Genomic DNA, 27,862 nt, shown 5'->3' with positions numbered 1-27,862 from the left:
TAAAGAAATATGGTTTTTGATAGTGATATATTTTAATAATGTTTTGATATTAGAGCTGATTTCCATTTAAGATTAAAGGATGTGACAACTTCATGCATAAAATTTCCTAGAACAATTTAATTTTACAATTCAATACTGGAGCACTTAGAATAACTGTTGGTTTTTAACTACTAAAAATGACTTAAAGAAGAATTATAGGATTTAGACATAAAGAGTGATAACTTAAGTCAATTAGGAGAACAAGGAATAGTTTATTTGTCAGATCTTTGGAAAGGGGAGATGTTAATGATCAAATCAGAGCTGACAAACATTATAAAATATACAATGGATAATTTTGATTTCATTAAATTAAAAAAATTTGGCACAAATTAAAGCAATGCAACCAAGATGAAAAGGAATGCAAAAACTTGGAAAATATTTTTTTCCAAGCCAGTAACACTTTATTAATGGGTTCATGGCTCCATCTAATGAAGTAGCCTTCAGATCTTCCTCTGATCTGTTATCTCTCCTTTCCCCAGGTACTTTCTTTTGGGGGTTTGATTTCTAGACACACACAGAAGAGGCAAAGTAAAATGATAGACCTTGATTTTGATTCTCCAGGAGGGTAAGAAATGGCATGGTGTTTACAGGATTGGTTAAGCAAGGGTCATCTCCTCTGCTCACAAGAGGGTCATGTTGGGCAAGAGAGAGTAGTCCAGAGACAAAAATGATGTTGGGGGACTTTCCATACCAGCTAAAGGTCTTCCACTCCAGCTGAGTTTAGTCATCAGCATTCCTGTCAAGTGTACTTGGGACCTGTTATACAGTACTTATAATCACTTTCCCTATGAAATCCTATCAGACTGATTAAGATTGATTAGAATAAAAAGTGTCTAATGAAATTATCCATCATGGAAGTTAGATTTGAGTTCTAGACTTCCTGACTTGCTAGTCTAATGTGATACCCTACTGCCTCTGAGAATAGATATAAATCACTTGGAAAATATTAATGTTTGCCAGCAATGTTATTCTTCACAGAACACTTCCAGGTTTAAAACACCATGTTGATGATCGTTAAACAGTGTACAGACGACAAAAGCTCCAGCAAGACTGAATAAAGACCAATTTCAAGGTTACCAAAAAAGGAAGGAGAACAAAATTTGCCAACTCTAAGTCAGGGACCTTGACTGTGACTTCAGGCAAAACTCCCCAACCTTTCATAATCTATCTCTGGCTTCTCTTTCTGGATGGATTTCACACCATTCCCTTCACATGCTTGACCCTAGACACAGTGGTTTCTAATTTTTGATAACTGACATTTCTTCCTTTGAAACTTGACTTTTCATAGCTTTGGACCATTGTCAATTGTGGCCATTCTTTATTTTTTATAGAACTAGTATCAGTTCTTCATAGACCTGGGGCATGAGACCTTTATGATGGCAAGTTGCTACAAATGTGATTCCCAATGACTTGCTTCCCTTTAAATTTTACATATGCTTTTGGATTTTATGTGATAAAAACTGCCCACTGAAGGTTTTTGTGATCCTTTCTATCTCTTGTGATAGATGTATTCACCTCATTTCCTCTAATATCTTGGTGATGTCCTTTTCTAAGCCATGTATTCATCAGGAGTTCATCTCAGTCTACAGTGTCATCCATATCTATTTTTTGCCAAACTGCTAGTGATGTCTCCAACATTTTGTAGTGCTTAGAAGATACTGGCATCATACTGGAGATCTTTGGATTAATTGAACACAAGGATACTCGACTCATTTTCTTCTGCATGTTACACATTGATCTCTTCAGTTTCTCAAGATTGGTATTTCTAAGTAATCTGGTAGAATTGCACATTTGCTTCTGTGAGGCATCCTTCCTGAAATAAATATAGGAAGAGGCCAGGAAGAGAAGATTTTGGACATTCTCCAGTAAGACCTCCTTGTACAGTTCTTTCTGAGAATGGTTCAAGAGGTACCTCTCCTCTGTAGTAAAGTTCACAACCATATCCTTGAATGTCACTAACTCTTGTGATGAGGGTCTCAGGATCCCTGGGGCCATTCTCTCCAGTTCTAGTCTGTCTCTTTGGAACAGGCTTTGGTTCTGTACAAGCTGACCTGATGAATCCCATGAAGCCCACCCCCGGGAGACCCCACTGCTTCTCTCCTCACCCTCAAACCTGGGCTCTAAAAGTGTAGAAAGCAAGTCTGAAGCCTCTGTTGAGGCTTTCCCTTTGAGAATGGCACTCTCCACTCTGAGAAATCTCTGCCATCTTCACTTCCTAAACTGTGATGGACTTTTGACCCATCCTCTTTGGAAAACAATTTTATAGCTAGTGTTTTTGATATATGACTCTTTTCTAAAATATATAGAGATCTGAGTCAAATAGAAGTCATTCCCCAATTGATAAATGGTCAAAGGTGATGTGCATAGGCAGTTTTTAGATGAAGAACTTAAAAGTCCTCTATAGTCATGTGAAAATAAATGCTATTGATTGGGGAAATGCAAATTAAATGCAAATTAAATTAACTGAGGTACCACTTCAAACCTCTCAGATGGTCCAATTTGAAAAAAAAGAAAGGTAATCAATTTTGGAAGGGGTGGGGGAAAATGGAACACTAAGGCTTTGTTGGTGGAGTTATGAACTGATTCTACCATTCTGGCAAGCAATTTGGAACTATACACAAAGGGCTATAAAGTTGCATACTCTTTGATCTAGCAATACCACTTCTAGGTCTGTATTCCAAAGAGATCATAAAAAAGGGGAAAAGACCTACATGTACAATAATATTTATAGCAACTTTTTGGTAGTGGCAAAGAATTAGAAATTGAAAGGAGGTCCATCAATTGGGTCATCAAATAGTTGAATAAATTGTTGTTTATGAATGTGTTGGAGAACTATTGTTCGGTAAGAAATCATGAATGAGTATACTTCAGAAAAGCTGGAAAGACTTGCATGAGCTAATGCTGAGTGAAGTTAACAAAACCAGAAGAACACTGTACACAATAATAGCAACATTGTGTGATAATTATGATGAACTTAGCTCTTCTTGGCAGATCAAAGAATTCTAAAGGACCAGTGATAGAAAATAATATAGTCCCCCCAGAAAATAAACTATGAAGTCTGAATGCAGACCAAAGCATACTACTTTCAGTTTTTAAAATTTGTTTTATGCTTTATATTTCCCTTTTTGTTTTTCTTTCATAGCATGACTAATATGGAAAATATATTAAACATAGATGTACATGTATAGCTATTCCCTGTCAAGATGAGGAATGAGGGAAAGGAGGAAGAGAGGGAGGGAGGAGGGAAAATGTGGAACTCAAAAAGCTTACATTGCATGTAGTTGAAAAAAATATTTCTTAAAATTAAAAAAATGAGAGTAATAAGATGGACAAAGGAAAAAAGTTGGATCACTTTAAAATTGTATACAAGATTCATGGATGTTTTTTTTAATTTTTGTAAGTCAGTGAGGTTAAGTAACTTCCCCAAGGTCATACAGCTAAGTTAGTATTAAGTGTCTGAGGCTGTTTTTGATACAGGCTTGGAAAAGGGTATATTGGAAGCACTTTGAGATTCTCTTTCTTGGAGTTATCCAATGTGAATAGCATATATGTCACACTTCGAATTCTAAGGAAAGACAAAAGTATCAATTTCTCTATAGTTAATCATCTTGATACTAGTTTTAACATAGTGTCTAGAATATTGTGGGTGTTTCTTGGACTCGATCTGACTTTATCTTAATCAATTTATTGGAAACATTAAAATATTGCAATTAATAAATAATACTAAATCAAAAGAAAAGGTACTTTATATAGATGGAAGATAACATTTAGTTTCTCAAGGCAGCATAAGAATTTGAAGTATAAGAATTATAACAGAAAGCATGCTTCTTGCTACAAAGTATTATTATCTTGAATTATGACAAGATTATCTTTAATCTTTGATGCCTTATTTCCTTCTGATCACCTCCATAAACACTTTTCACTTTCCAATAAAGCTAAATATTAAAATATAAGAGACAAATCATATATAATGCCATTTTGTCCAAACAATAATAGATATGGAGAACCTGGAGGAAGATCTGCAAACTAAAGATCCCTTATTTTGTTTGCCAAGTAGTAGGTTATTACCTTCTAAAATCAAATGTGCACATAAAACACAAAAACAGCTACCTAGACATAGGTTTAATGATTTGGTGCCTCTTTAAATTACTGAGACTCTGTCGATTCTTTTTATTTATTCTGATGCTTTTTAATTCAGGCAAAACATGTTGATAAATCAGAAACATAAGAAATCAAAGCTTTTTTAAGCTTAAATTCTGTGCTTGGAATCAGGGGAATTCTAGTCCAGAAATATTATAAAGCTCTTTCAGCAAAGTGACCCTTAAAAAAAAAAGTAGCTCATTTAAAACAGGCATCATTTAATGGAGTGCTCATAAATTATGCAGCTATCACAATTTCTTACAGATGTTTGCTGCACTTAATAAATCTAAAAGTAATTACCATGGAGCTTACAAAACATAAGTTGCTTACCTTGTAATTATAATACATGTTCAGGCATTACATTTAAGAGCCACTGGGGAAGCAAACTGCTAATGGATACCAAGAAGTTTAAGTATACCCAGTCAGTATGACATAGTGGAAGTACAATGAACTTCAGATTCCAGAGTTCTGAGTGAGAAACCTGGCTCAGACAGTTACTTGTTATGGATGAGCCATAGTTTTCACCAGTGTAAAATAAGGATAATAATATTTACATAGGCTACCTCATGAAATTATAGTCAAGTAGCTAATAAACTTTAAAGTAGTGAATAAAAGTGATTTTTGTTTAGCAATAATGAATACTACTTATTTAAGGTAGATGAGTCCTTTTTTGGAAGGTCTAACTATACCAGATCTAAAACTAAAGCACCAGTCATCAAAATTGCCTGGTACTAGTTAAGAAGTGGAGTAATGGACAAGTGGATTAAGATAGATAGAAAAGAATGAATACTCAATGACTATAGTAATCCAAAGACATTAACTTCTGGGATAAAAATTCACTATATGACAAAAACTACTGTGAAAATTGGAAAATAATATGGCAGAAACTAAGCATAGACCTATATCTTACACCTATAGCAAAATAAGGTCAAAATGGATACAAGATTTAGACAAAAAGGGAGATATCATAGACTAATTAATGTTTGTCCTTCATTCTTTATTATTATTATTATTACTATTATTATTATTTTTAGGGGGGGGGGGTTGCAAGGCAAATGGGGTTAAGTGGCTTGCCCAAGGCCACACAGCTAGGTAATTATTAAGTGTCTGAGGCCAGATGTGAACTCAGGTACGCCTGACTCCAGGGCCAGTGCTCTATCCACTGTGCCACCTAGCCACCCTGTCCTTCATTCTTAAAGAAAACCAAGACATCAGGGAGATGATGCCGTGAAAAGGACATGGTTTGGATTTGAGTGAGGGGATGCTATGCTAAGTCACCAGTCTCACTTTCTCCTCCTGAGTCATCTGGATCCAGTGACATATGAATCAGGACAATTATAGATGGCCCTGGATAAGAGGCAATCAGGGTTAAGTGACTTACCCAAGGTCACACAGCTAGTAAGTGTCAAGTATTTGAGCCAGAATCGAACTCCAGTCCCCTGACTCCCACCCCCAAAAATAGAGCCTCCAGTGCTCTATTCATTGTGCTACCTAGCTGTCCTAATAGATCAATTAAGAGATCAAAAATTACTCAAATCTTTAGAAAGGGAAAATTTTTATGATTGAAGAAGAAAAAGAGAACATTGTAAATTGCAAAATGGATGATTTTGACTATGTTAAATTAAAAAGTTTTTTCACTAATAAAACCAAAGCAGCCAAGATTAGAAAGAAAACAGAAAGCTGGGAAACAATTTCTATAGCTAGTGTTTCTGATAAAGGTCTCATTTCCAAAATGAATCAGATTTATAAGAACACAAGTAATCCCCTAATTAATAAGTGATCTAAGTATATAAACAACTAGTTTGCAGATGAAGAAATTAAAGCTATATATAGTCATATGAAAAAATGCTCCAAATCATTATTGATTAGAGAAATGCAAATTAAAACAACTATGAAGTACCACCTCACACATATCCTATTGGCTAAGATGAAATAAAAGAAAATGATCGATGTTGGAGACATTGTTGGAAAATTAGGACATTAATGACTATTGGTGGAGTTACAAACTGATCCAACCATTCTGCAGAGCAATCTGGAATTATGCCCAAAAAAAGCAATAAAACTGATCATACCCTTTGACTCAGCAATACCAATATTAGGCCTTTATTCAAAAGAAATCACAAAAAATGGGGAAAAGTTCTATATATTCAAATATATTTATAGCAGCTTTTGTTGTAGTAGCAAAGAATTGGAAATTGAGGGGATATCCATCAACTGGGGAATGGCTGAACAAAATAAGGTATATTAATGTTATGGAGTACAATTCTTCTATTAAAAATTACGAGTGGTCAGACATTAGAGAAGCATGGAAAGAATTGCATGAACAAAGGGAGCAGAACCAAAAGAACATAGTTTACATCAACAACAACATTGTGTGATGATCAACTGTGATTGGTGCTGCTATTTTAAGCAGTTCAGAGAACAAGGACAACCCTGGGATACCTGTTATGGACAATGCTATCCACACCCAGAGGGAAAGAAAAAAAAAAACAAAAAACAAAACCACAGAATCTGAATGTATACTATGTTCACTTTTTAAAAATGTTTTTCCTTCCTGTCTCATGTTTTCTTTCCTTTTCATTAGTTCTAATTTTTTTATATAAAATGACTAATATGTAAATATGTTAAATAGAAATGTACATGTACAAATTGATCAGACTGATTGCCACCAAGAGGAGGAGGGAAAGGAAGGGAGGGTGGTAGAAAAATGTGTAAATTATAAATTTTCAGAATGATGAATGTTAAAAAAAACTACTAAGGCATGTAAATGGAAAAATAGTCAAATATATTTTTTGTTTTCAAAAAAAAGTTTCTTCTTTAAAAATTCTTACCTTCTCACCAACTTCACCTTTTCTTCCTTCAAAGCCATGTTCTCCCTGTTGTAAAGAAATGTGACACATATAACAGTACTGCCTCAATACTTTAAAAAATTTAATTCAATCCAGTTTAACTTATATATCAACACCTTCATGGGTATGGGTGCTTTTTTCCTGATATATACAGGAAATTTTCCAAACTTTAGTAGATAGCTTTCGTGAATTGTTGGGGTCAAAAAATTAATTGCCTAATGACCAACTTTGGATGACCAGCTTTTCCTAACTTGACCAGTCTCATATTCAGATGAGATTTATAATAAATAAATATATATAATATATATATATATATATATTATATATAAATATATAATAAATATATCCTTGGGCATACATTCCAAAATTTCCAGCTTTTTTTAGGAATGTATGCCCCATACTATGTTGTAAGGAAATCTTGAGTTTTTGAAAACTTATACTCTCTTGGTATAGTCTTCAAAAACTCAAGATCGCCTTACAACATAGTAAAGCACAAAAGCATGAATTCATTGAAGGATGGAATATACATGCATTCTCTCTCTCTCTTTCTCTCTCTCTCTCTCTCTCTCTCTCTCTCTCTCTCTCTCTCTCTCCCTCCCTCCCTCTCTCCTTCCCTCTATCTCCTTCTTCTCTTCTCTATAGATAGATTAAAGGGGGGGGTGGGTAGATAGATGATAGAGAGAGATGCATATAATGTGTATGGCATGTATAAAAGTTTTTGCAATAAAGTTTTTTTAAAGAATTAGTATTTTAATATACAGATAAAGTAAATTCAAATATGAGTTTTATTCAACCAAAGCACAAAAATTGGGTTTCTCCATGAAAGAAGTTGGCAAAACAAAAGGATAATCTATTGCTAAATAGAATTCTCTAGACGTTGCACACCAACTCCATATTTGCTAGCTATTGCCACCTTGATAGGCTACTAAACTTCGTATTTTCATGTCTAAGGAGGAAATTTCAATCAAATTCTCCTCAAAACTTGATTGTTCCCCCCATCCTTACTCAGAGATTCTAACATAACAAAATCTATTATATATAGTGGATGTGATCCCTAGAGAAAGAGAGGCAGTCTGGTTCTTTGATGAAGGATATGTACCTTGTTGAGATGATATAGTGGACCTCATTACTAATGACCCATCAAAAACTGTATTGTGGATCCTTGATGCTTAGTCTAATGTGCAACATAATGTAGTATTTAACAAATATTTGTTACTTTAATAATAATAATAATAGCTTTTATATAGTATTTAATACCATTAAGATACACCTTAATTTGGGGGCAATAAATATGAAAAAATGCATTACATAAAGTTATGAACTCAAGTTTTATTCATCATGAAATTCTAAGGAATTTCTGCTCATAGCTTTCAGCATCTTTTAGGCAAATCTGGTGTGTGGACACATGCTTAGTCCAATCCATTTCAGGAACCTGAAGCACCAATGTGTCCTCCTTTGAAATCAGTCACTTTTTTTTCATCAGCAATTCTTCTTGCAACATGCTGAACCATATTTGTGGCCACAGGAATTCCAATTGCCCTTTGCTCTTTATCCTAATCTTCAATTTCCTCTTTAAATCAGACCATTTTTCTGTCTTGCATGGGTTTCTTCTGCCATGGTGTTTTCAGTAGGGTTTCTTCTTCCCATAGCCAGTCTCATATTGTTTTCTCAGTTGCGGGAGGATCAAACTGATGTTCAGTAGCACGATTTCCATTCACTTTTGCAAACTAGCATGAATTCAGCACTGTACGAAAAATCTTTTCTGAGCCATTTCTGGGCAGAATGTGGCAAAATGTAACTCAATATACCAGTAACAAACGTGAAACAATGAGCACAAAGACAAGTGCAAAAAAAGGATGAAATGCAAGTAAAAAAATCTACAAATCTACAAGCACTATATGAGACTCCCAGTTTTTATACCCCAAATTTTTCAAAAAAAGAGTGTGTCTTTACATGGGGAAATATGGTATGATCAGGCATTATGCTAAGCATTTTAAAATGATTTTCTCATATGATCCTCACAACCACCATGGGAAGTATGTCCTATTATTATCTCCATTAAGTAATTTAGGAAAGTTACACAACTAGTATTGAATTGAATTGGGTTAAAGGATGAAAACTCTTTTTCTTTGCTGAAACCCTTGAGTATAATAGCCATTCTGTAATCCTACAAGATATTTATATGTGTGTCAAAGAGAGATAGCCTATAAGAAGTAGTAGAATGCTAAAACACAGGGTAAACAGTCAATAAATGTTTGATGAATGAATCATAAAATGAAGAAAAACAAAGAAAAACTTCTTCCTTTCTACCTTTTTTCCTATATCTATGAGGTGTGATTTGGTGTCATGAAAATTGCAAGATGGAAAAGAAATTATTAGAAAATACTCTGTTAGACCCATTCCTTAAAGGATACCTGGGTAGAAAGTGAGTGAAGTTTGAGCCTTTTGCTTCAGAAGACAGAAGTCTCCTTAACTTCACCATTTAATGTAAGCTGGCATCTAAGCTACTTAATGCCTCCAGCACATCACCCATCCCAGTCAGCATGATGGAGTCACCAGAAACAGCTGCTGGAAAGTCTAAAGTTATTTCCCAGCAGATAAATCTACATATCCCTTGGCTTGGAATTTGACTCTTGGCTACAGTACATTCTGTATCAATGAATGATTTTGTCAAGAAATACTGTGAAGAAATTCAGAGTGCTCCCATTTTACTCTTGCCATTTCTGGCTTCTTCATACTCAGTCATATCTAATGACAGATGTGTTCGATTGAAAAAAGTCTTAACAGGAAGTAGCTAAGGACCTTTTCAAAATGACAACTTACAGCACTTCTGGCATATTACTGGACAGACCTGTGAAACTTATCTGTATCCCGGAAATTGTTCCCTTAGTTCCTGTGGACACTTCACACTCCATCAATAATGATCTCCCCTGTCATAATGTTGTTTGTGTAATGGTATGACAGTTGGTATAATGAGATGCACCTTGCCTACCAGAAAAAAGCCCTTACAGAGCTTCTAGTAATTCAAGTCAGAAATAATCATTCTCCTTCCTCTCTAAATCTGTAACATCCCTTAAAGCTAAAGTTCTCATAAAATAAAATACTAATAGGATGCTTCAATTATCTAGTCAATGTTGTAATCTCTTCAACCCTCATAGAGATGTAGATTATGTATAGTCATAGGTAGTAAAAATCCAGGGGGGGGAGTCATTACCATCAAAATTCATGACATTATTAATGGTTCAACATCATAAACTAATGATACTTTTATCATAGTTTCCTTTGGGGGCGGCTAGATGGCATAGTGGATAAAGCACTGGCCCTGGAGTCAGGAGTACCTGGGTTCAAATCCAGCCTCAGACACTTAATAATTACCTAGCTGTGTGGCCTTGGGCAAGCCATTTAACCCCATTGCCTTACAAAAAACCTCTAAAAATAATCATAGGAAATGACATGAAATGAGAGGTATTACCACCTGCTTTACTGGCTGTACCTTTCTTCATCTGACTTGAAGCTGAACATTGCAAACCATTGTCTGGACTCTATTAGAATGTAAGTTTCTTGAGAACAGAGTCTGCATTACTTTTCTTTTTTTTAGGTTTTTTTTGGCAAGGCAAAAGGGGTTAAGTGGCTTGCCCAAGGCCACACAGCTAGGTAATTATTAAGTGTCTGAGGCTGGATTTGAACCCAGGTACTCCTGACTCCAGGGCCGGTGCCCTATCCATTGTGCCACCTAGCTGCCCCTTGTATTATTTTTCTATTTGCTTCTCCTGTACTTACCACAGTGCTTTGCTCATAGAAAGAAGCTAATAAAAGTTTTTTTCCATTCATACATTAAAGATTATAAATCAATTATTTCTAGGCAAATGTTGGTGAAGGGGTTCAGTTTATATTCCTTCTTTGAGATTTTCAAAGTAGTTTATTCATTTGGCACCACTCTACTGAGTTTGTTCTGAATCAAATTTTCAAAATGGAAGCTGGTTTCAGATAATCAAATATTGTTGGTCAGGAAATTGTTAGATTCCAGCTTGAATTTAAGTCTCTCTAGCTGTTAAACTTCTGGGTTCATTAAAGGTATAAAGCAGTTCTAAAACTGATAAATTTATCCCTGTGGGACAATGAACTGTACCATTATAGTGTTCTACAAAAAGGAGTGTTATTAAAAATCACTGATGGGAGAAGTGTTTAGGGTATGTCCTTTTGAGAGTGAATCCCTTCAATACAAATCTTTTTGAGATAGAAGATATAAAATGTGGGTTTCCATAGGGGCTTTTGAAGAGATTCCACCATGTTAAATGCAATTCAAAATAATCTTGTTCCAATTTTAAATGCTAAGGATGTTAAAAATAAATAAAATATTAAAATAATTATTTTTACCTTTTGACCAGGTAATCCAGGAGCACCAAGTAAACCATCTTCACCCTGAAAAATTAAGTAAATTATATGTGTCACAAAAAATTAAAATTAGATTTGTTACTCATGCTTGGATCACATCAATATAATAAAAAAAGTTTATGCTAACTAAAATAATTGACAGATTTGTAATTATATTAAAATATCAACCGAACTATATAAAATGACAAGAAAATTCACTTGTAAGAACAAAAGATCTAGATACTAAAGGGAAATAATGTGAAAAAGTGGGAATTAATAGCTAACTTCCAGACTTCAAAATATGATGATATTTGTTCTTCATCCTCAAAGAAGACCATAACATCAGGGAGGTGATATAACAAATACATGAATCAGATTTGAGTGAGAGGGTGCTGTGCTAAGTCACCAGCCTCACTTTCTCCTCTGGAGCCATCTGAGTCCAGTGACCAGATATGAATCAGGACGACTGGAGATGACCCTGGATGCGAGGCAATCAGGGTAAAGTGACACAACTAGTTAAGTGTCAAGTGTCTGAGGTGAGATTTGAACTTCTGTCCTCCTGACTCCAAGACCACTGTTCTATCCATAGAAATCATCAAAACCAATTAGTAGTCAGAAACTTAAAAAAGTAAATCAGTGGAATAAACTAGATAACCAAGAAGTACAAATAACTGAATCAGTAAATCAATGATAAATAATCTAGAAAACAAATTACTTGGGAAAGAACTCTCTGCTTGACAGGAGAAAACTAGAACGAAGTTTGAAAAAATGGGGGTGGTGGTAAAGATATATAGGAAATTAAATTAATATATGTGTGTATATTACCAAGAAAAATTTATTAATACAAAATCAGTCAAAAGGTATAATAACTGGGCAGCTAGGTGGCACAGTAGATAGAGCACCAGCCCTGGAATCAGGAGAACCTGAGTTCAAATCCAGCCTCAGACATTGAATAATTGCCTAGCTGTGTGATCTTGGGCAAGTCTTTTAACCCCATTGCCTTAAATTTTTAAAAAAGGTATGAATAACTAATTACAATTGTTCAAGGAACAAATAAATATCAATATTAGAGTCTTTATAGATAATTGTGAATATTCTTCTTTATGTGCCATAACTCAACAAGTGGTAGTTTCTTAAAGGTTAGATCCAATATAGAATTTGAAATATCAATGAACTTTTTGTTCAATAGTAAACCATTAATGTTAATATGAAATAGTGCTCCAAACTACTAATAAGAAGAGAAACACAAATCAAAATAACCCTGAGATATCACTTCATGCTCAGCAAATGGACAAAGATAACAATGAAGGAAAATTTTCAAAGACCACCACATTAAATACACTGTTGGTGAAACTACAACATAGTCTGACCACTCTGGAAAATAATTTGAAATTATACAAGAAAGGTAATTGAAATGCACATCTATGACACAGAAATCTAACTCCTTGGCCTATGTCCCGAGGAGACAAAAGCCCCATATACATATATATATATATATATATATATATATATATATATATATATATATATATATCTCAAAATAATATTCACTGCAATTTATTTTACAATAGCAAAGAACTGAAAACAAAGTAGATATCCATTGATTAGAGAACGGTTAAACAGATCATGTTTTGTTTACACAGTGAACTATTACTTTGCCCTATAAAATAATAAACATGAAAAAATCAGAGAAAAAACTGAGAAAGATTTCAATGAACTGAAAGTGTGAAATAAGCAGAAGCAGGAAAATAATATACAGTACTCTAATAATATAATGAAATTACATTTCATTAAATGTCTCAAATATTAGTCTCAAGGACTGAAAAAATATACCTCCCTTCCTTCATTTCAGAGGTGAGGAACAATGACAATAGACAATTATGCTGAACAATTTTTTCCCCTTCTTTTTAGTTTTTGTTATAAGGGAGGCTTCTTTGGGTAAGGGCATGAGAAGAGATAGCTTCAGAAATGAATGTGATACAAAATCAAAAGACAACAATTTTCAAAAGTTCCTTCCAAAGACAAAAAAAGAACTATAAGATTTTTAGTGAACAAAGGCATTAGGGCAATGCCAGTGAACTTTAGGGTTTACTGAGGAGGATTCTGTTAAAAGGCACTTTTTTTCCCCTCACGTAATACACAAACCTCTGAGACACTGTTTGACCCAATAGGGAATATTTGTGTTTTAAAGGTCACAAGGGTCTCGTGCCTACTGGTAGTCCTGTTAACTGCCTTTAATTTTAGACAATGTCATATTGAATGGACTTGGGTTAAAAGTAAACAATTTTGAGAATTTTAGAAAGAAAAAAATCTATATGCTCTTTCAATCCTGCCTTGTGCAGTTTTTAGCAGACACCTATCAGTCTCCATTTATTGAAATTCACTGATTTCTGACAATATCTAGTTTATAAGCTTAGAAAGTAACTGGACCTATGTTTTACTGGTATAGTGAACACCCAGAAAAGGAACATCCTTTACTGAAGCAGACAAGCACCCCTCTGTCATTTAAGATCTTAGGTACCTAGAGCACCGGGGAGTCATTTCCTTTAAGTTGCAGTCAGTATGTGCTAAGGACAAAACCTAAACCCAGATCTTTCTAAAATTAAGACCAGTTTTTTATTTACTATTCTGTACTGGTATTTGAAAACAGTCAAACATTTTCAGTTAAGTTGTAGAAAGCTGTAAGTGAAACTGGGTCGCACAGTAGATAGAATACCAGGAAATCAGGAAAGTCTGAGCTCAAATTCAGCCTAAAGCACTTACTAGCTATGTCACCCTGGGTAAGTCATTGAATGCTGTTTGCCTCCCTTTCCTCATCTGTAAAATGAGCTACAAATGGGGTGCCTAGGTGGCGCAGTGGATAGAGCACCGGCCCTGGAGTCAGGAGTACCTGAGTTCTTGGCCTCAGACATTTGATAATTACCTAGCAAGTGGGCAAGCCACTTAACCCCATTGCCTTGCAAAAAAAAATTTAAAAATTAAAAAATGAGCTGGGAAATGGGAAAATGGGAAAAGTAAATCCCTTTATTATCTTTGTCAAGAAAACCCCTGATGGGGTCACAAAGAATCAGACACAATTGAAACAATTGAAAAACGTGTTTATTATAATAATAATTTACCTTGGCTTCTTGATCTCTACCCTAAATTAAGCAAATATTCATTAAACACTCTTCATGTGCTGTGTTCTCAGCACCATAGTAAGGTACTGGAAATACAAAGAGAAAAAGATAATAATCCTTGCCCTCAAGTCGCTTATAATTCTACTAGGGCCAGGTAAAATATACACAGATAAACATCATATTCCAATAGTCCTAAATACACAAATATTACATAGGCTTGTCAATGCACCAAAATACACATTAAGTATCTACTATGTGCTAAGCAGAATATTGAACTCTAACAAACAAAAATAAAAAAGGTAAAAAAGGTAAAAAAGTACAACCCAACAATATAAATTGAAAATGAGAACTAAATGCTGCCTAATAAATGTTATCTTAATATAATTAAGTTTTGAAGGAAGAAAAAGTATAATCATCTTATCTTTGTACCGTCATTACAAAGATATTTCTATAGTAGACCTGGCAGAAGGGAATTTAATGTTGGTTTTCAGGTCTTTTTTAGTCTCACAGAAATTTGCATTTTCTAACTCAATGGTTTTAAAAACACTCCAAGTATCTGGTGCCAGGAAACATTCCTATGGAAGTGGAGCTTCTCTTACTCACTGCAGAAGTATGTCCACTTGTTCAAAAAGGACAGTATTACTTTAATTCATTGGTCAAGTTAATGTTTTATATCATATTACAAGTTGAACACAATAATAAGATATATGTAATTCAATGATGTAAAATTCTCCAGTGCCAAAAGTACTTTTGGAAAAAAACCATTTTGATAAATATCATTATGCCGATGTCATTTTTTTCATATTTGCTCATTATATGACCACCTTGAATCCTAAGTACTATCACTGTCTTAATATCAGCCTAGGTCTACACAGGACTCATTCTAAATTTTTTTGGTGGATATGACATTTCATTTTATGTGTCCTGGCACTTACATAGTAATGTTATACAGACTGTAAATATTCTGTCATGTACTGCCATAAATTTGTTAAGGGGAAATATTTTTCTCTATTTAATCAAATAATGTGTTTTCTACACAGCAACTTGGAGGTCATCACGTTTATCTCTTTTATTCTACTTGTTAAGGAGGTTAAGGCCAAAACAAGTAAAGTGACTTTTCCAAGTTCATAAAGCAAGTAGAAGATAGGTTTCTAGAATGCAGGTCTCCTGGATGGACTCTGTTTCTAATTTTACCCTTGTGATTGTTACAAAATTAAAACAAGTTGTGGTTTTCTTTATCTAAGATGAATCTTTAAAATTTTCTGACTAGAGATTGTCTAATATAAGATTCCAAGTTCCATAGGAATAGTAAAGACCCCAATGGTTGTTCTCATGGGACAAATTTTCTTCATAAAATACATGAAAAGTGTCTATAGACAGTATATCATTTTACAGGTACAATGTATGGGTCTTAGATCAATCACTTTCATAGGCATGCAGCCCAGACCACCATCTCATCACATTCACCATTTCAAGTGCATATACAAGATTTTCCAGAAAAATGAGGCATAAACAAGAAAGCACAAATATAAATCTGAAACTGTACCCATTCCTGCTAACCAAAGGCTTATTATTAGATTAACCTTATCTATATCAATAAATCAATTCTACTCAAAGGTCACAGTGTCACTCAATCATATCTTTACTAGCATTAGTAAACATCCTTACTTCCCAGACATTTTGGCAAAACAATAAATCTGCATACTGAAATAGCAAGGCAACGCAGTCCTCTGCTTTTCCATGGTTTCATTGAATTTTCCTATTTTTCATGTTGACTAATATAATAAAAGTTTCAATATTCAAGATATGGTCTCAAAAATTATTTCCTCCTAGTTATTTTTATATATAATTAAGATAAGATACCATCAGGTGAGTGCTGTTTTTTCATATACCCTAGTGTTCAAAGGAATAGACAATGCTGATTAAGAAAAATAATTACAAATTTTTCAACTCAGTTGTATTTTCCAAAAGCAAAACTTTTGAATATGTAAACACAAAATAATGAAGTTTTCTAAGAAGAAACAGGTTATTTTAAGAAACTTAAATAAAGTAACAACTAGAAAGAATATACCAGATTAGTTACTAATTCTTAACTATTGTCAACTTAGGTCAAATTATACTTGAAGGTTAAAAACTTCGCCTATTGTTTAACTTTGTGCAATTCAAAAGCATTCTCAGGGAGATGTGAAGCTTCAAGCTAGTCTGATTTAAAAAAAATATCCTTGACTTCTCTCAAATAAGAAAGAACCAATTATTACCTACTTTAATTAATCAATTTGTAGTGATTGATTTGCACAGCTTATCCCAACCAAATAAATGCTGCTCATTCTTGACTCATGTGGCAAATGAGAAATTATAAGGAAAGAAAAGAATAACTCTGTCTTCATTTATATCCATTGGCCTCGCCAAACAGTTACCCAAAGAGAGATATTAGTTATATGGCAGCATAATGCAAATGTTCCTGATCTCTGATCCAGATCCTGATCCAGACTCTCCAGGTTTTCAGGCATTCCCATGACTTTCAAAAAAGCTACTTTTTCTCCCTAAATATACTGTGAAGTAAAACAAAATGCCTTGTTACCAAACCAATCATCTCCTTGATATCCTATTTTATCTGTTTCTGCTCCCTTATACAAGTTTGTCTTTATCTAAGGGAACCATACTCCTTCCTAGGTACAAATTCAATCTTTCACCAAACATAACTTTGAAAACATTCCTATAAACAGAATTTAATAAGGATAATTAATAGTTAAAAAAGGTATTTTATAACAATATGGATATACCATTGTTTAAAATACAAAATAGATATAAAGATAACAGACAAATATAACTCAAAGGAAACAATAAATCTTTATACAACATGGTATCAAAAAGTAACATGTTATTATTGTTTTGGTAAGCAAAATTAGTAAGGGCAAAGGACTAAGGGATGTAGTACTAACTTGGTAATGAATAAAAAGATTCAAGACTATTACCCTTCTCCCATTAATTCATTTTCTCCCAGGCAAAGTTCTTTAGTAAGTCATAGTCTGGATGGGAACAGATCCTGCATTCTCTTCTTAAAGTAACTTTTCAGTGAGTTAAAGATTGGGCTGTAGCTGTCATCAATTAATAACCCCACGAAAAATTCATTAAAAATTCTTCACGAGAGCTTATTCATTAGAGGCTACCCCAGACTAATGGGTTGCTGATTCTGAAGCAATGGTCATGATATTCAGCTCACTTCTACCAATTAACTAATTTTCAAGCATTTATTAAACACCTACTATATTCTAGTTATTTACATGAAGACAAATATGAAACTGTCTGCTCACACCGGGTTTGCATTATTTTGGGAGAGATGGGGCCACAAAAACAATTCCCAAATTAACAAGTAGTAATAATAGGAGGATGAAGAGGAAGAAAAAGAGGTGGTAGTAGTAGTAGTAGTAGTAGTAGTAGTAGTAGTAGTAGTAGTAATAATGATAGAAATAGTGGTAAAGTTTATATATAATTTACTATGCTAAGTCCTTTATTTTATTCTTATAATAACCCTGCAAAGTTATTTTAATATCACTATTAGCCTCATTTTTAAAATGAGAAAACTGAGGAAAGCAGAAGGTCAGTAACTTTGCAAGTATCACATAGTACTTAAGGTCAGATTTTAATGATGCATTTATTGCTCCTTACCAGCTTACCTTCTGAATGCAAGAATGAACTCTGAAATATTATTATATTATAAGAAATTATAACTATGAAGGACTCAGAGAAGCCTAAGAAGTTATGTGAACTGATACAAAGTGAAGCATTAGGAAAACGATATACACAATGAGGATAACAGAAAAATCAATGACAAAAACCAAATTCCTTAATGAAGTGTCATTACATCAACCAAGACAGGCTCTGAATAAAAGAGGAGAAAAAGCACTTTCTACCTTTTTTTTTTTTGCAAAGAGGAGGGTCTATAGTTATGGGACAATTTATGGTCACACTCAGCTGACATGTGAATTTTGACAAACTGCTTTTTATTTTTTTTCCTTTCTGTCTTCATTCTTCCTTAAAAGGTATGACTCTTTGAATTGGGGAATAGAAGGGATATAATTGGAAGTATAGATTATATAAAAACGAAAGATACTGGTTATCTTTAAATGAATCCTGAGATTAGTCAAAATTGGGGGCAACTGGGTGATACAAAGGATAAAAGCACCAGACTTGGAATCAAAGAAACCAGAGTTCAAATCTGGTCAGTTCCTAGCTACAGTACCTTGGGCAAGTCACTTAATCCTGTTTGCCTCAGTTACTTCACTTGTAAATCCTAAAGAATTAGGGTTAGGGTTACTAGTAGTAGTAACATTTATATAACATTTACTATATGCTGGAAAAGGAAATGACAAACCACTCTAGTATCTTTGCCAAGAAAAACCCAAGTGGGATCATCAAGGAGTGACACAACTGAAAATGACTGCACAACAACAAAAATATAATAGAGGAACTATAGGGGGAAAAAAACCACACCAATATATTTCTTGTAGATGTGTGAATTTGTCTAACTATCCTGGAAAGCAATTACAACTATGCATTAAAAAATAAAAGTAACTAAAGCATTCATGATGCAGAAATACTGCTACTGGCTAGGTGAATGCCCCCAAGGAGTTCAGAGACAGAAATGTCACATATGTCACTTATACTCAAAGTTGTATTTTTTCTAGTAGCATATCAAATCAACAAAAAACTCATAGTGGTATTTATTTGTAGTAACATATCAAGTTATCAATGTGCTATGGAAAAGTTGTTGCCCTAGGTGCTCAGGATGAAGTAGCAAAAATGAAATGTCCCTGCCATCGAGGACCTTACGTTCTATAATGAACAATAGAAGTACATATATAAACATATACAAAATAAATGCAAGGTAATGGAAATGGGTTGGAGTCCAAACATACACAGTGCTCATTCTCATCTCCATATATCTTGACTGTCCCTCCACCCCCAGATTACTCCTGCACCATGTTCAGCTTCAACCTCCCATGATGCTTATCTAGATCTCACTCATTTCTCTCTTCACCTAATCATTCGACCAATTTTATGTTCATTCCCCTTTTGTCTATTTTCACTTTTGGCAGGTCATTTTCATCCTTCCTGGACCACCTCAGGACTACCCAGTTTTCATTATTCTATTGTCTGCATTTAGATATTTAATCTCAGTGCTCAGTCTCATCTCTAATTCCACCTTCCAGAGCCCATATTACAATTACACAGTATGTTCAGTGTTTAATTGTTCACACTTAGTCATACCTATGCTCATGACTACTCCATTTCCCTCCTTTAAATTCAATATATGGTTGACCTTTGTGCATGTGTGGTATATTTTTTGCGAAACTCCTGGATTTTCCTTGTAGAATTCTACTGTGGAATAAAAACAATGGTGGATAACACTGCTGACACATTACCAAGAGTCAAGACAGAAGCATCAAATTGAACTAGTAATTATTATTTTCTCGACTGCCACATACAGTTTTAAAAAAACAGGTCAGTTTTGCTTAAGATTATCTTTGCGGAGGCAATTTATAGATGAGGAGAATAAAGCAATCCATAGTCAAGTGAAAAATTGCTCTAAATCATTACTTATTAGAGAAATGCAAATTAAAGCTTCTCTGAGGTACTACCTCAGACCTCTCAGACTAGTCATTATGACAAGAAAGGATAATTTTAATTGTTGGAAGGGTTGTGGGAAATCTGGGACACTATTACATTGTTGGTGGAGCTGTAAACTCATCCAACCTTTCTGGAGAGCAATTTGTAACCACATTCAAAGGGCAACAAAAATGTGCATACCCTTTGATCCAGCAATACCACTACTGGGTCTATACTCTGAAGCGATGATGAAAAAGGGTAAAAACATCACCTGTACAAAAAGATTCATAGCATCCATGTTTGTGGTGGGACAGAATTGGAAATCAAGTAAATGCCCTTCAATTGGGAAAATGGAATAAAACCATAGTTTTATGGTATATGTATGTTATGGAACACTATTGTTCTATTAGAAACCAGGAAGGATGGGAATTCAGGGAAGCCTGGAGGGATTTGCATGAACTGATGCTGATATGAGCAGAACCAGAAAAATACTGTACACCCTAACAGCAACATGGGGGTGATAATCAACCTTGATGGACTTGCTCATTCCATCAGTGAAACAATCAGGGACAATTTTGGGCTGTCTGCAATGGAGAATACTATCTGTATAGAGATAAAGAAACATGGAATTTGAACAAAGTTCAAGGACTATTCCCTTTAATTTAGGAAAAAAACTGATATCTTATTGTCTGATCTTGTTATCTTTTATACTTTATGTTTCTTCCTTAATCATATGATTTCTCTCTCATCACACTCAATTTGGATCAATGTATAACATGGAAACAATGTAAAGACTGACAAGCTGCCTTCTGTAGGGTGGTGGAGGGCAGTAAGATTAGGGGAAAAATTGTAAAACTCAAAATAAATAAAATCTTTAATAAAAATTTAAAAAATTAAAAAAGATTATCTTTGAGGAAGTAACACGATTATTAACTTTGTTAAAGAGTACATATCTTGTCAACATTCTGTGTGAAGAAGTAAGAAACACTTTTTTAAAATGCCAAAGTGACTATATTTGTCCTGAGGACAAGAACTAATAAGACTGAGTTCTTTTTTATCCCCGATAGAGCATCATTTTTACTTGAAAGAAGCAAATATGACAGAAAAACTATCATTATCTGGACTTGGATATTTGGCAGATATTTTCTCAAAATAAACAAAGTGAGCCTGTCACATCAAGGAAACCAACTGACAATAGTTGAAATTAGAATTTTGGAAAAATTGACAACCTTTTTATATGGAAGCTTGATAGCTTCCCATTACTTAAAGACTTTTCTGATGAAATTAGAGGTGATATTAGTGAATGTGACTTTTTATATTGTATGATTAAATTTATCAACACTTAAAGACTATGCATAACTTTGTGAGCCAATATTTTTTGAATGACTAAGTGTATGATATACCAAAACTATGCATGAGCAAAAAGATCCATTCAAAGTGCAATATATTTTAATGTCACAGAGCACAAAAAGGTTATCGACATAATTTCAAATTCCACATTGCATCTAATGTTTAAGAAATCATCACTTGTTGAGTTGTAGTATAATATCAAAGAGGGATATTCATAATTATCTGAAAAGATTCTTAAAATACTCCTCCCTTTTTCAACTGAATATCTTCACAAGATAAGATTTTCTTCATATATTTCAACAAAAAAATCTCAACAGATTGATGTGAGAATCTATTCTTCTATTAGGTTAGACTTTAAAGAGATTTGCAAAAAACAATATGCAAAGTAATGCCATTCTCAATAATTATCTTTTATAATTAATATATTATCTATGTTAACATATAGTATTTCTTAAAATTGGTGTAATGAATTAATAAATATTTTAAAATCTATTCATTTTCATTTAGATGGTAAATATTGATAGATCCAAGCCACATTAAAAAAAAACTAGTGGGAGTACCAATAATTCTTAAGAGACATGGGGTGACTAGGTGGCACAGTGGATAGAACATCGGCCCTGGAGTCAAGAGTACCTGAGTTCAAATCTGGCCTCAGACACTTAATAATTACCTAGTTCTGTGGCCTTGGGCAAGCCACTTAACCCCATTTGCCTTGCAAAAACCTAAAAATAAAAACAAAAACCAAGAGACATGAAAAAATCTATGCCTGGTTCTCTCTCTTGAGAGAGAAAATAAGAAATAACTTCAAGTCATATGCACATTTTCCTCCATTATAAATTTAATTCCAGAAAGACAAAAAGACAAAGTTTACAGTGTTAAATATGAGATTGAAAGCCATTCACTACAGAATAACAGAAATTTGAATTTGGAAGGGACCTCCAGCAATCATCTAACACAATCCATATTTGAAAAAGAATCAATTCTACATTCTCAACAATTAATCATCCACTTGAGTTTAAAAACCTCCTAATGAAACCTCCCTAGGGGAGAATTTGATGATTGTCCTCCATTTTCAAAAAAAAAGACTATTACATCAGGGAGGTGATGCTGTGACATGCATATGAATTGGATTTGAGTGAGGGATGCTAAGTAACCAGCCTCACTTTCTCCTCCAGAGTCATCTGAGTACAGAGGCCAGCTGTGAATCAGGATGACTGGAGATAGTCTTGGACGTGAAGCAATCAGGGTTAAGTGACTTGTCCAAGCTCACAGAGATAATGTCTGAGATCCAGTTGGTCCTCCTCCTGACTTCAGGATCTCTACCCACTGAACCTTTAGCTGCCTCCTAAGGAAGAGGATGTAGCGCATACAGCTTAGGGACAGTCCTAATCGATAGCAAGTTTTTCCTTCAATAAAGAGTCTATTTTTCTCTGTAGCTTCTACTATTCCTCCTCTTTCTATCCTTTGATAAGAGACAAAACAAGATTCTTCACAAGATAATGTAAAAACAAAAAGATATCATAGCTCCTTTGAATCTTTTCTAAGCTAAATATCCCCAATTTCTTTAACAAATTGTTACATAGAATGAAGTCAAAGCCCTTCCTCAGTCTAGATTCTGTTCTTTAAATAGTCTCCATCTGATCAACATCCTTCCTAAATTATGGTTCTTGGAACCTAATATACCATCATTGCAGCATATAAAGGGACTTTCATTTCATTCCTGCAAATGATACCTCTCAATGCAGCCCAAGATTGTTAACTCATTTGCCTGCCATATCAACTAACTCATATCAATCTTGCAGACCACCAAAAACTCCAGAACCTTTTTAGACAAACTGCTAATCAGTTGTTTCCCTATCTTGTACTTGTGAAGTCTGTTTTTTGTTTATTCCCATTAAATTTGTTCTTATTTGATTAGTCATGTCACTCAATAAATTTCATTTACTCTTCATTTCCTCCAGGATCAACTATAAAATCCTGTCTTTTAAAGTCTTTTATAACTTGGTTCCTTCTGCCTTTCCAGTTTTATGATACATATTCTTTGAACAGAGGCAACTTAAAAATAGTGTAATGAATAGAATGCTAAGTCCTAGAGTCAGGAAAAGAGAACTGAATTCAAATTTGAATTCAGGGATTAGTTGCCTAATGCTGGGAAAGACACTTAATTTTTGTTTGCTTCCTTTTCTTTAACTTTAATAATGGGGAAAATTAACAGAAACTGCTTTGTAAGGTTATTCTGAGGATCAAATGAGATAACATTTACAATAGTTGAGTGTCTGGCTGTATAGTAGGTGCCTTTATACATTTCTTTACTATTCTCTACCCTCCTCCCAACCATGTACTCTTTGATCCAATCATGTTCTTTCTGTTGTTTCTAAATTACAGCACTTCATTTCTTGTAGAGTGCCTTTTTTCCACTTTCAGTCGCCTTGCCAGGAGTGCTCCTCCAACTTGTCTCCCCCTCCAAGCTTTCCTAGTTTGCTTCAAGGATTGGTTTAAATCTTACCTTCTGTAAGACATCCCCCCCTATTGTCTGTCTACCTTTAATCCCCCACCTACTGCTGGCAGGTGATTGTTATCCCTTCCCTCTGAAGTATGTCAATTCACACACACACACACACACACATATATATATAAATATATATATATATGTATATACATATATATATATATATATATATATATATATATATATATATACGTATATAGCTTGCATGTTTTCTCTTTTATTAGAATGTGAGCCCTGTAAGGGCAAGGTATGCAGTTGTTTTTTTTTTACTTTCTTTCTATTCTCCTGCACTGAGCAGAGCATCTGGGACAAATGTTTAAGAAAAATTTGCTGATTTAACTTTACTTGTTTCAGTTCCTACTTCCTTAAAAGTATATTTTTAATTAAGAGGCCCTCAAGACATCAGAGAACACATACAAATCCACAATAAAAAGGTTTTTTTCAGTATTATTGTAGAGCAAACCTATTCTTGTATTGTTACTAATATAAAGATGAGTCGTCTTCATTAAGCATCACTAGGATGAATTACTCTCATCTATTTGAAACCTCTGGTTTCACAATTTTTCTCCCCATGTTTTAATTGCTAAAGCTAGTTTAACAAAGTACTTTAGAAACAGTCCATCCTAAACACCTTTTGCAGTTTGAATTGAACACTAAGGAGTTATTTGACTTCCCCCTTCAGCCAAATAGCAAAGAAGATGTGATTTTTTCCTTTTATAATAGCATGTAATATTTATAGACTGGATTCTAATGGAGTGAGTGAAGCACTCCAACCAGAAGCACAAGTAAACCAAGTTCTCAAAATGTGGCTAGCAAACATCCAGTGTCGATGTGCCAGACTCAACACATGTGGGCCACTTATCCATCTGTTGTATGGTCTGCCAACTGCACTCCTTGGGTGCTACTGGAAGGAATTAGAAGGGAATAAAAAGTCATTAGAGAAATGGAATAACTTGCAGAGTTAGCAGGAATTTTCCTTTTTCCGGTCCTCCTGTTACCTTCTGCCCTTATCAAGTTTCTGTCTATTTCGGCTTTGTGAAGCATCAGTGCATGAAACAATTAGATGAGGCAAGGTCCATCTTAAATCATGCATTATTAGCTGATAATTCATAGTGCAAACATGCAGACAAGTGGCAAACTCAAGGCAGATAAAATAGTTTTCCACCCGGTCATTTCCCCTCCCTCTTTAATGCCTTTGAAATCTGGGCATCAGGAAAAACTTTATTTTTCATTGCTGACTTCATGAAGAACAGAGGCAAAGATAAAATGTGCACTCTATCTGAGAGGAAATTTCTGAAAAATAGAAGCTCAATCTTGATTTTAAATGCTCAACAGATTCTTGGAGAGATAATATCTTATGACTGGCGCAGTATTCAAAGATGACTGTTGAAGCTGGAAATATGGAATGCAAAACTAATAAAACATCAAACTGGTTATTTTTACTCATTTCTGCGTCTGCAAAAAATGAATAAATATTCCCCCATTCCTCAAAATGTATACTCTTTATTTCAATGAAAAGAATCCAGTGGGACAGTTCCTGTTGACAACATAGCTGGAAGGGCAAATGAATTTTTAAAGAATTCCCCAGATTCTTCATTGGCTGCCTATAAGCTCTTGAGTCTCCAGGGACACATGTTACACCTGAAGCAGAGCTATCAAGGTGTGTATTATAATTCACTGCAGCCACCAGTCCTGCCTGCTGCCTTCATAAACTTTAATAGCATCTACTTTTATTTGCTAAAGCTTGGATTCCCTCATAAAATTTCTGCTTCAGAAAAAAAAAAAAAAACAGGGACTCTAAGGTCATGGCTTGAACATTTCTCAGAGAAGAAACACAGATTATTCTAGAAGACCAATAGGTCTTCTTAATTTGGTCACAAGACTATAAAAGTGACCAAAAGTTTGCTACTTCTGAACATATGAGAGGAAAGATCCATTGTATAATATACCTAGGAATTGAAGATGATTGGTCTTTTTATTTTAAGACTTGTAATTTGGCACCTCTAGCCAAATGTTATTCCTTAAGTGCTTTCCTGCACCTGGCCCTTGCCCTCTAGAAGCTCAGTTTCTTTATTTGTAAAGTGGTGATGCCAACTTGACTCCAGGCTGTTGACTCATATGCAGGGAAAACATCCCTAAAAATATAAATCATAAATGTGCTTCTGATGGAGGGCTTTGAAGCTCAGATTTGTTGGTTTAGATTCAGTTCTATCTAGAGACAAAGGGATAGACAAGTTAATTTCTTTTTTTTTATTTTCTAGATAGTAGAATAAAAGCATGAAATTTATGAATCTTAACAAAAGTTTATTTAATTCTGTCTTTAATCTTAATGAAATCCTTACTGTTGTCACAGTAAGCTGAAATAATATTGCTTTGTTTTAAAGGATGGAACTAACTTTTTCCAAAGACTCAGTCATTTTGGCTTGGGCTATCCTAATTTCCATTCTGGATAACTGCAATGCCTCAAACCTAGCATGATCCCAAAGGGATAAATGAGGGCTTGACTATTTTTTAAAATGGAAACTTGAATACCATATCATAGAAGCAGATCTGGAAAGAATCTCTAAGAATATTTAACACAAAGAAACTGAGTCCCAGAGGAGGTTGACTTATCCAAAGTTCTACAGGTAACAAGTTTAAAGGGAGGATTTGAATTCAAGTCTTATGCCTCAGAGACACTGAACTTTCTTTTTTCTTTTTCTTTTTGGCAAGGCAATAGGGTTAAGTGGCTCGCCCAAGGCCACAAAGCTATTAAGTGTCTGAGGCCACATTTGAACTCAGGTCCTCCTGACTCCAGGGCCAGTGCTCTATCCACTGCACCACCTAGCCACCTCGACATTGAACTTTCTAATCTGATTAATCCCAAAGCAGGTTATATCTGTTCTGCTAGGTATGCATTCATCATTTATTAACTTTCAATTACTCTAAGAAAAATTAGGCAATGGATATTTTTAATAGTCTGGAGCAAATCATATCAGTAAGTCTTCAGAGAAATCATTTCACAATAATTCAGGATTGTGAATAAGATACAATACTCTTCCTCTTCTTTATCTCATATCAAATCCTGTTCTGTAGAATTTCAAGACTGGTTTACATGCTTTCACATAATGGTGTTTTAGAATGAAGGTAAATTTAAAATATATTCCCTTATTCAAAAAGGAAGTGTGGTCTAAAAGTTAGAGAGTAGACTTTAAAATAAAGAAAAACCTAGATTTGTCCTACTTCTAAATCCAAGAACATATTAACTGTAAACATTCAGTGTCCCTAGCTTATTCTCCAAGATTATAAGTTACAGCTCAAGAGGCAATCTTCATGGTTAGAAAAAGTTTCCTCGATGGGAATTGCTTCTGCCAATGAAATTACAGATACACTTTTTTAAAATGCAGAATGTGAGGCATCGAGTCCATATAGCTTAATCAATTTTAAAATTCAGAATATGAGGCATCAAGTCCATATAGCTTGATCAATTTAAAAATAGCCATTTTCCTAATGCAGTAAATGTTACATAATTTAAAATTATTTTATTTAGAATACTGGAATGAGATAGGGCACATTTTACACTGTACTGATAGTGAAGATTGATTTGTAATATTAATAAAACAGTAACACTGATAATTTGAAAATGAGATGAGTAACTCCAAGTCTCCAAGACTTAAGTTCAAATATGGCCTCAGATATTTACTAGTTGTGTGTCCTGCAGCTAGTCACTTAACCTCAGTTTGCTTTAGCAAATAAATAAAGTAATAAAATAATAGCACCTAGTCCCAAGTGGTTGTGAGAATCAAATGAGATAAAGATTGTTAAGTACCTGGTACATATTGAGCTGTATAAATGTATAAATGTCAGCTATTATTAATATCAAGAGCAATTAC

General features: G+C 34.2%; 1 protein-coding gene across 1 annotated transcript in view; it reads right to left on the bottom strand.

The window, feature by feature from the left end:
• COL19A1 (collagen type XIX alpha 1 chain) overlaps positions 1 to 27,862 on the bottom strand; it is a 407,957-nt gene that overhangs the window by 293,693 nt on the left and 86,402 nt on the right. The window contains exons 10-11 of the mRNA XM_074237299.1: positions 11,406 to 11,450; positions 7,011 to 7,055 (exon numbers count right to left, since the gene is read on the bottom strand). Coding sequence (XP_074093400.1) covers positions 7,011 to 7,055; positions 11,406 to 11,450 — 90 coding nt within the window. The remainder of the gene's footprint in view (positions 1 to 7,010; positions 7,056 to 11,405; positions 11,451 to 27,862) is intronic.

This window comes from Macrotis lagotis, chromosome 5, assembly GCF_037893015.1.
Source record: "Macrotis lagotis isolate mMagLag1 chromosome 5, bilby.v1.9.chrom.fasta, whole genome shotgun sequence".
NCBI lineage: Eukaryota > Metazoa > Chordata > Mammalia > Peramelemorphia > Peramelidae > Macrotis > Macrotis lagotis.
Note: the sequence above shows the minus strand (reverse complement) of the source record. Positions and strands in the feature narration are given on the sequence as shown.